The following is a 9,987-nucleotide window of genomic DNA, read 5'->3' as shown; positions in this document are numbered from 1 at the left end:
GGAAATGTGAGGGAACACAAGATGTGTCCCATCTCCCCGGCTGTTCTGTATTTTATAGCGAATGGTCACTGGGGCCGGACACCTCTGGCACATTCCCTCCACGCGTTACTGAAGGAGGTGATGCTAGAAACATTAAGAGAGAGACAGGTGTAGAGCAGAAAAAAGAAAATCAAACTTATGATGCTGCCAGCGTCTCTCCAGTGAGCGTCAGGAAGCCTCCCTGTGCCCTGTGAGATTGGCTGTGTGGGGATGGAAACCCTTTCTTCGGTGGAAGGGGGAATGTGTTGGTTCACATCCCAGGGGTTCGGGTGTTGTTCGGCCTCAGGCTCAGCCAGCTCGAGGTGCTCCGATGATGTGTTTGGGCCCCGGGTCTCTCTCAGTCTCCTGTGCATCCTTGTATTCTTAGGCAGCATCTTTCTTTGTGTTCCCCAGAATCAGACACTGAGACGAGGGTTTGAAGGCAAATTATTTATTTTGGAAATGATCTCGGAAAACTGTGGGCAGGGCATGGGGAAAGGGAGACAGAAAAGGGAAGGCAGTCGGCGAGGGAAATACTGTGAAATAAGTTTTGGGGGGTGAGTGGCTAGAGCTCAATCTGCTGGGCGACCTCTGGGAGATGACGAGGGACTTGCACCCCAGAGCTATCTCATTTGAGGGGCAATACAGACTGGGTATTTGTCCACTTGCTCCCCTCAGCCATTGGCTCAGGGGTGCTAACGATCTGGCCTGCAGGACTTCCCTGCCAATGCCCTGATCTTGTACTTCTGGCCTCCAGAACTGAGAGACAATACACTTTCTGTTGTTTTCAGCCAGCCCAGCTCGTGGTAGTTGTTACAGCAGCCCTAGGAAGCACATGCACCCTATTGATCAACTTTCTGTCTTTGGAGACCCCTTACTTCATCTTTTCCCTGTCATCATCCATTTGTTCCTTTATTTAGCAAATATTCCCTAAAGCGCAACTCACCTGTTGTCTTTCTTTAAAAAGGAAACTTTGTGAGAGTCATAAATGAAAAGCCTGTATCTCTTGCTACAAAGAAATGGGGCCCCCAACAAACAAAGACACAGAAAACAATATGATGTTTAAAAATTCCAGGGGGACCAAGGACCTTTCTCTTAGGGAAATTAACAATTGCCTGAAAGATGTTCGAGGTGGTAGCACCAAGAGAGACCTTCTCAAAATCGTCCCCAGAGAAAGAGAATTGAAGGGAGTGATGTCAGGACGTTCAACCTCTCTCCTCTCCTTCCACCCACCCACGCCTTTAGGACCGCCATTCTCTCTGAGTCTCTCTGTGTTCCCTCCTATTCGTCCCTGCCCCTGCCAAGTTCCTTCCCCGATTCTCTGGCTGCCTCCTCGGCTTCTTAGCCTCTTTCTCCCTCTCCAGTGCAAGGTCCACCCAGCAACCAGAGGGCTCTTTCAGAAATACAAATCTCTTTTTATCTCAGGAGTAATAAGTGACTTTGTTCTCATTGTACGAAGTCCAAGCAATGCAGAAATATATAGAATGGAGCTGGGAAACACAATCAACCATGTCCTGCCTCTGTTCTAAACTTTCCTATGGCTCTCCATCATTCTCTGTGTAAACCCCAAGGCCATCGATGTTCAAGGTTCTGGTCAGGCCCTGCCCACCCTTCCCCCAACTCCCTTCTACCCCTGAGAAGGACCCTCTTTCCAGCCACTCTGAGTGGCTTGCCATTTTCAGCCATTCAACTCTCTCCCTTTCTCTGTCTCTGTATCTTGCTCACCTCAGGACCTTTTTACATGCCATTCACACCCCAGCACATTTTTCTGCCTCTTTACACCAAATTCATCCTTACTCCCCCTCCGGTCTCATTGTGGTAGGACCTTGCCTTTGGCTATCGCCACTGAGATGCAGATCCTAGGACAAGTGTGTATTCATTTTCTACATCTGCCATAACGAAGTACCACACACTGGGGGACTCAAAACAACAGAAATTTATTCCCTCACAGTTCTGGAGGTGGGAGGTCCAAAATCAAGGTGTTGGCAGAGTTGGTTCCTTCTTGGGGACTCAGAGGGAGACTCTCTTTTGTGCCTCTCCTGGTTTCTGGTGGTGGCCAGCAGCCCTTGGCATCCCTTGACCTGTCCAAGTGTCCTTCTGATCTCTGCCTCTCTGTCACTGGCTGAGGGCCACTGTGAGAGGTACTACACTGACAGAAAAACAACAACAACTAAAGAATAAATAGTCAACTGGCAAAATGCAGTTGAGAGAATTCTTTTCCCAGCAGAGAGGAGACCATTTAAAAATTTCTAGAGGTCAACAAGTCATGATGTAGTTGGAGCATTGAAAGGCATTCAGGTTTTCAAGATTGGCAGGGACTTGACCATGGCGGGCCACAGAGAAGAGGATGGACTTGATCTGGAGGACAGTGGGGAGCCATGGGAGAGTTTAGAGCATGGGAGAGACCAGAAGATTGATATTTTAGAAGCATCTCTGACTGTCATGTGGTGACAAACTGGAAGGGTTGCAAACTGGAGGCAGGTCTGTTCTGGGAGGATTTGTGGCCGCCCCACCCATGCCAGCCCCACCCTGCCCTCGGCACTGTCCCTCCCCCCCAAATCAAGCCCAGTTAGACTCTGAGTACATATTAACTCAGACCTGAGTCGTGATAAATAGCCACAGGGAGAAAGGTCATTGTAGACAGTGAAAGTAGCCTGTGCAAAGGCCCTGGGGCAGGACCATGCTTGGCATGTTGTAGGAATAGTAAGGTGGCTCATGTGGCTGCAGCAGAGTGAGTGAGGAGCAGAGAGGGAGGAAGTCTGGAATTTGGGTTTTAAGAACTGACCTCATGGGGATAGGGTGCGCTGAAAAATTCTGGGTCTTTCTAGGAATCTCAAAAAGGGGTAACATTGGCACTTTCCTTGGTAGGTCGCTGAGAGGCACAGGGAGATGATGCTCATAGAATGTGGGAGTCCTGGCTCTGTGCCACTTGGGGCCGCAAGCTCACATAAGGCCTTATAAAGTTGATGAGCTGGGGATGCTTTGAGACTTCTAGAAGTTTTTTCAGAGATTGCTCAGGCCCCCAGGTCAGAGACCTAGGAATTCTGTCTTGGCCACAGGCCCAGGCAGCTGGGGGCTTCTGGGGGCAGAATATAACTGGACGATGTCACAGAGGCTGGGGGCATCTAGAACCCTAGGGGGGCCTGGCCTCAGTGTCATCTGTCAGCAAGGCCACCCTGGTAGGTCAGTTCCTCCTGAGACCAGCCTTCAAAGACACAATGCAAACGTGTCTGCCACCAGAAGCACTGTCCATCTAGGACCACCCACATCCCAGCTGTTCCGCTTACTTGCCTCTGAGACTCCCATTGAAGCTCATCTCCATTCCATCCTGGCCACGGACCCCTGGGAGGCCCTGGAGATGCCCAGAGGCCTCCTATCTGCCATTCCCAGTGGGACCTAGGTTCACACTGAAGCAGGAAGAGGAGGAGTGGGGCTTGCCATGGGGCGGCAGCAGCCAGGCCTGGTCCTGAGGGCCGCCGGGGCCTCACTGATCATGTGGGCTCTGCTGGTGCCCTCGCAGGCGTTGGTGAGGGCCGTGCTCGACAGCAATTTGAGCACAGTGGACTTTGAAGATTTGCCAGCCATGTTTGGGGTGCCCCTGGCCCCCGAGGGCATGCGGGGCTACCTGATGGAGGCCAAGCCAGCGAATGCATGCCACCCCATTGAGAGCCCACAGCCGGTGGCCAATGGCTCCCTGGGAGCCATTGTGCTGATCCGTCGCTATGATTGCACATTTGATCTGAAGGTGCTGCATGCCCAGCAGGCCGGCTTCAACGCTGCCATTGTGCACAACGTCCTCTCGGACGACCTTGTGCGCATGGCGTATGTCTATGAGAACCTGCGGCGCCAGATCTCCATCCCTGCCGTGTTCGTGGGTGAGTCCACCTCACAAGACTTGCGAGTCATTGTGTGTTGTGACAAGTCAGCTCATGTCCTCTTATTGCCCAACTACCCGCCGTGCCCCAACCTGGACTGCCATCCTGTGCTGGCCATCTCCTGGGTACTGGGTCGTGCCCTGGCCCTGCTCATGTCCTCCTTCTTCATCCTGCGACACCTGTGGAACTGGCTGTGGGCCTGGTGGACCTGCGGGCCTGCAGTGGTGAAGACACCAGCCTGCCGGAAGGCCCAGGTCCGCACCTTCACACGGCTCAATGACACATGCGCCATCTGCCTGGACGAGTATGAGGAGGGTGAGCAGCTCAAGATCCTGCCCTGCTCCCACATCTATCACTGCAAGTGCATTGACCCCTGGTTCTCCCAGGCTGTCCAGCGTTCCTGCCCCGTGTGTAAGCAGTCAGTGCCCAGCACAGAAGACAGCTCTGACTCCACCATCGAAAGCATCGACGAGGACCCCTCACTGTTGGGCTACCAGCCCCCCATCTGGGCCATCCAGGCACGGCTGCGCTCCCGAAGGCTGGAGCTGCTGGCCCAAGCCAGCCCGCACCACTGCTGCCGTGCCACCTCTATGGGGGTAGCTGAGGCCATGGAGTCCTCAGAGAGGCCCCCAGACTCAGTCTGAGACCCTCAGACCCTGGCTGGTGACAATCAGGGTGGGTAGGGTAGCAATAGTGTTTCTAGTCTGAAGAGAATAAAATGGGTTTGAAAACAGATTCTCGCCCTGGCTGCTGTGGGGCTGCCTGGGTCTCTGGCCCCTCATGCCACCCATGTGACAAAGCCCTGTGGAGCCAAGGCTGGCTGCCATTGTCTGCAGGTGAGTGAGAAGATATGGGCTGGGTGGGGGGAATATTCAAGGTTGCTATGTTCATCCGGCCTCCGTTCCAATCCTGGGCACATGGGCTACTGAATTTGGATATGTTTATTCATTATTCATTTAAACTTTAAAAAAAATAATAAAATTTTTATTTTGGAATCATTTTAGACTTAAGTAAGCAGCCCAGGTTCTAGAGAGTTCTCATGTACCTTCACCCAGCTTCCGCTGATGGTCACACCTTTTATATGCGTACAGCGTGTTTGTTATAACCAGGAAAGCAACATGGGTATCCTATGATGAACTGAAGTCCAGATTTTATTCGACTTTCCCTCATCATTCCAACTTTTTATAGTGGAAAATGTCAAACACATCTGAAGTAGGGAGAATAGAATAATGACACCCCCCCCCCCACACATGTACCTGTTATTCAGATGCAATTATTGCCTTGTGGCCACTCCTGTATCTTCTCTTTCACTCTCTCCCTCCTCCCTTGCTATTTTGATGCAAATCCAAGATGTTTTTTTATCATCTGTAAATATTTCAGTCTGTGTCACTAAAGTAGTTCTCAACTAGGGTAGGGGTTTTTTCCCCAGGGGACACTTGGCACTGTCTGGGACATTTCTGGTATTCACCACTGGGGGGTGCTATTAGTCTCCTGTGGGTGGGAGCCAGGGTTGCTGCTCAATGTCCTACAGCAGCCAGGACAGACCTCCCCACAGAGGATGGCCAGCCCCAGTGTCCCAGTGCTGAGGGGAGAGGCCCTGCTCTTTAAGATAACACCTCTTTAAAAAAAAACTACTACAAATACCAGCATCATGTTAAAAATAATGATTCCATCTGGAGGACACCTGAAAGTGTGAACATTTATGGTGTACATTTCTCTTATTGTCTGAATCAGGCTGATGGGCTCTAACTCTCTCAATGGAGAGCTTTTCCCTCCATCTCTCTTTTAATTTTGCCTTACACTTCATTTGCTGAAGCAGCTGGGTCATTCACCCTGTGGTGATGTCCCTAGTCTGGGTTTTGCCAACTTGGTATCCCTGTGGTGTCATTTAACATGTTCCTCAGTCCCTAGTATTTCCTGTGAATTTCTACTTGGATTCAGAGACCAACTCAGATGTGGTTTAATTTTATGGCGAGCAGATAAGGTGCCTCTTCAGTCCCCAGCATGCCCGCACCCCCAGCCTTTAAAAGGTTTGGGCCACATTAAGAGTTGTTCTGGGCTGTGAGTGAGGCTCTTGCTTGGCCATGTGGCAAGCGTGGTCAGGGAAGTCATGGATCTGGGACTGGAATGGTGAGAAAGAGGTGAGTGTGCAGGACTAGTGTTCCAGGCAGAAGGCACAGTGCATGCAAAGGCCCTGAGGCAAGACCATTCCTGGAGTGCTGGAGGAACAGTGGGGAAGCCCTTGTGGCAGGAGCAGAGTGAGCAAGGGAGAGAGGGAGGTGAGGGCAGGTTGTGCAGAGCCTTGTAAAGCTTGGTAAGGTGTTCAGTTTTTTTCTGAGGTGCTGAATAAAGCCATTGGAAGGTTTTAAGTAGCTCAGAGAAAATTCCTGTTAGTGAAACTCCAGGTCTTTATTTTACAAATGAGGCAACTGAGGCCCAGAGAGTCCAAGCCACTTGCTTGAGATAACACAGCATGTGGGCGATGATGGGATTTGGACCCTGCAATCTAGTCTTGGTGGGTTCACAAGTGAATGTTTGTGTTTAGAGGCTTCCTTTTTTACACACACACACGGAAGTGTTTTTCACTTGTGCTTTGCTGTAGGTGGTTTAGTGGAAGATTTTCCCTTCTCGGATTGATGATGGCAAAGATGGGCCCTTTGTCGTGGCTTATGTGTGTGACGGGGGCTGACCAACCAGAGCTCTTAAGCGCATGGGGCTTATTTGCTCATGAGCATGAATAGTCAGTTCAGGGACGGCAGGGAGGTTCCGTGGGGTCCATAGCCCAGGCTCCTTCTATCTTATTGCTCCATATCCTCAGCGAGTGGGACAATACAGCTGCTTGAGCTCCAGCCCTCACATCTGATTCCAGTCAGTGAGGAAGAATGGGTGAGGAAGGGCTCACCCTCTCCCTTTAAGAACACTTCCCAGTCCTGGCTGGTGTGGCTCAGTGGATTGAGTGCCGGCCTGTGAACCAAAAGGTTGCCAGTTCGATTTCCAGTCAAGGCACATGCCTGGGTTGTGGCCCAGGTCCCCAGTTGAGGGTATGCAAGAGGCAACCAATCAATGTTTCTCTTTCTCTTTCCCTTACCCTCTCTCTCAAAATAGATAAGTAAAATCTTTAAAAAACAAACAACAACAACAACAACAACAAAAAAGCCTTTCCAGAAATCCCACACATCTCTTCTGCTCATAACCCATTAGCCAGAACTTAGTCATGTGGCCACACTTCCCAAAAGGATGCTGGGAAATGTAGTTTTTATTCTGAGTGGCCAATGGTCCAGTGGACAATCAGGGGTTCTGTTATGATGGAAAAGGAGAGAACAGATGTTAGGGGCAGCCAGCAGCCATTTAGATTCCTTGAAGGCCACAGGCACCACAAGAGAGCAAGCACATCCTGGTTCCCCAGACAGATGACCTTCCTCACAACCAAACTGCCAAAGGAGAGAATGAGTTCACTATCACTCAGAATAAAAACAGCTCTTACTACTCTACTGTGCTCCGGCTCCAGGCTACCTGGCTTCTTTCCACTGTTAAATCTTTCTGAGCCTCAGTTTCTTCATCTGTAAATAGGGGACAGTAACAGCACCTGCCCTGCAGGGTTCCCTAAGCATGGATGGTCATGCACAGTGCCTAACACCTACTAAGTGCTCTGTCAATAATTGTTGATCGACTAAGTGACATGCCCTCAGCCCAGTTATAATATTGGGTGATCGGACTTGTGATGGGAGGAACTCAGGCATTGTGTTAACCCAAATGGAGGTGCTTGACCCAACTTAGAGAATTTTGGAGGCTTCCTGGAGGCAGGGTCTTCTGAGCAGAAAGAGCAGGGATCAGCACCATAAACAGGAAAAGTGATTGTGGCAACCGGAACAGCATGGGAAAAGTCCCCAAGCAGCCTGGTCTGGCATCCAGTGGGTGCTTAATAGGTGTACATGGAGCCCTTGCCCCCAAATTGGGAGCTTCCCACTCTAAGAAGGGGCCTTAACTTTATCTCAGCCGCCTCAGTCCCCCGACAGCCAGGCTTGGGCCCTTTTCCAGCCACCCCCAGGAAAGCTGGGCATTGCCAAGGATGCCAGCTTAGCGAGGCTGGCCTGTGCCAGCCCCATCAGTCCTGCTTGGTGGCTGCTCTAGGTAAACACCCATGGAGGCTTCCTCCCATCTGTCCATCCAGTCAGTGGCCTGTCAGTGCAATCGAAGGGGGAGTATGGCCCAGTGGGGGGACTGAGACTCAGAGGAGGCCTGACAAGCCTCAGTGAGGGGGGTGGACTCAGGATTGCTAGTAGCTGCCAGCATGACTCCTGAGTACACTTGGGCTGCCCGGTGTCTGCACTAACTCCCTGTGTACCCCATTTTCCAGAGCAAGAAACTGAGCTTGTGAAAGAGGATGTGGCTTGCCCAGGGCCACATCCCTGGAAGCTGACTGAGCCAGTGGCAACAAGAAGCTCACTCCTGCACCCGAGACACTCCTTTCCATTTTCAAAAGGCTCTAACTTCCAATTCTGCATTCTGCTGGCCCCCACTGCTCGACATGTGGGTCATAGCGCCGAGCGTTTGTCTGCATGACCATATGTGCTGACCACCTACTTGCCGAAGCCTGTGCTGGGTACTCTAGACCCAGACCTAGTCCCTTCCCTGTGTGGCACCCAGTCTAATGCGGGGGGGGGGGGGGCATGATGAGGCAGTGTCAGGGTGACTGGGGTTGTGATAGGAGGCACACAGGTGAGGGTTCAGGGGGGTACTTGCTCCAGCCTGGAGGGCCAGGGTAGGCTTCTCAGGTAAAGCATCTACCTCAGGACTCGAAGGAGAGAATGGAAGTAGTAGGGCAGGGGTGGGAAGGGTCTTCCAAGGGGCGGGAACAACATGTGCAAGGACGCAGAGTCCTAGAAGGCACAAGGACTCTTAACCTTTAGGACATCTCGCAGCTCCATACATATACCCACTTATAACAAATAATGATACTTCAAGTTCAAAACAAAGCTCTCTTTAGCAGCCTGAAAATGCTTGGGTTCTATTATCCTAGAAAGACAAACGATAGTGGGTCCCTTTATAACCAATTTCAATTTCCAGATGAGGAAACAATGGCCCAGAGAGGTTAAGTGACTTGCCCTGGAACAAACACCTCAGCAAAGACAAAGCTGGCCTTCAAACCTGAGAAGCCTGTCTTTGGATGCTGTTTGCCTCACTTCTATACCATCCCCATGGAGAATGGCTGGGATGGAGGAGTAAAAGGTGGAATGAGAGGCACAATGATTCACCCGTCTCCTCTCAGGCCAGGGTGCTTAGGGCATCCCCCATCCCAGCTATGTCCCAGGCCCTCCTCCCAACCTCTTTGGATGAGTGCCCATCCTCTCTGATGCGGGTTGAGGACAGTGTGCTCTTCACCTCCTGTACTCCACACCCCCTGCTCCTAATGATAGGACCTATGAGAAGCACATTCCAAGGAACCATTACTGCCACTCCCAGCAGCCAATGGAGACAGCTGCAAAAACAGTGGAGGCCACAGGAGGCTGGCTGCCAAGATCTCAGCCTAGATGGCATCTGAAAGGGGGGTGGTACAAAGGCTGATTCATCACCTGGTTTTCTTTCCTTCCTCTTCCTCTGTCCCCACCTCCTCCCTACTTTGTTCTCTCCTTGCCCATCCCTTCCAGCCTCCCAGCTGGGCCCAGGAGGGGAGGACGTTTTTAGGAACAGATGGCTGCCTTCTTTGCCCAGCACTCTGCCAGTTAATGCCGCCTGTAATTAAACTTCCCACAAATTAGCTGTCAGCTACGCTAAAGGGAACCATCCCTCTCAAATGCCACCTTGACTTGCTGAATTGTGAGCCTTGTCGACAAAATAATTAAAGGCAGAGGGAGGCAACCAAAATTTGGAGCCTTTTCCTTCTAATATCTCTATTGATGTCCATGGCCAAACACTCCCACCCAGGACTTACAAATACAAGGCTTTATTTCTGAGGTTCCGTGAATTAATGCCATCCTCTGTGGAAGGAATTTTTATTGAGTACTTATCGTGTGCCAGGCACTGTGCTAGGAGCTGTGGACACAACAGTGAACAAGACAAACATAGTCACTGCCTTCTTGGCATACTCATACAT

At 51.1% G+C, this 9,987-nt stretch overlaps 1 protein-coding gene across 1 annotated transcript; it reads left to right on the top strand.

The window, feature by feature from the left end:
* Nucleotides 1–3,124: 3,124 nt before the first annotated feature.
* On the top strand, nt 3,125–4,537 carry ZNRF4 (zinc and ring finger 4). The gene has a single exon (XM_090290083.1). The coding sequence runs from the start codon at nt 3,458–3,460 to the stop codon at nt 4,535–4,537; it is 1,080 nt and encodes a 359-aa protein (XP_090146209.1). The 5' UTR covers nt 3,125–3,457.
* Nucleotides 4,538–9,987: the final 5,450 nt, after the last annotated feature.

This window comes from Furipterus horrens, unplaced genomic scaffold (genome assembly GCF_987537825.1).
Source record: "Furipterus horrens unplaced genomic scaffold, mFurHor1.1.pri manual_scaffold_10, whole genome shotgun sequence".
Taxonomy (NCBI): Eukaryota; Metazoa; Chordata; class Mammalia; order Chiroptera; family Furipteridae; genus Furipterus; species Furipterus horrens.
Note: the sequence above shows the minus strand (reverse complement) of the source record. Positions and strands in the feature narration are given on the sequence as shown.

Bases quoted from the DNA above. Each gene is read 5' to 3' on its own strand.
- ZNRF4 (XM_090290083.1), top strand. From the start codon at position 3,458: ATGGGGCGGCAGCAGCCAGGCCTGGTCCTGAGGGCCGCCGGGGCCTCA.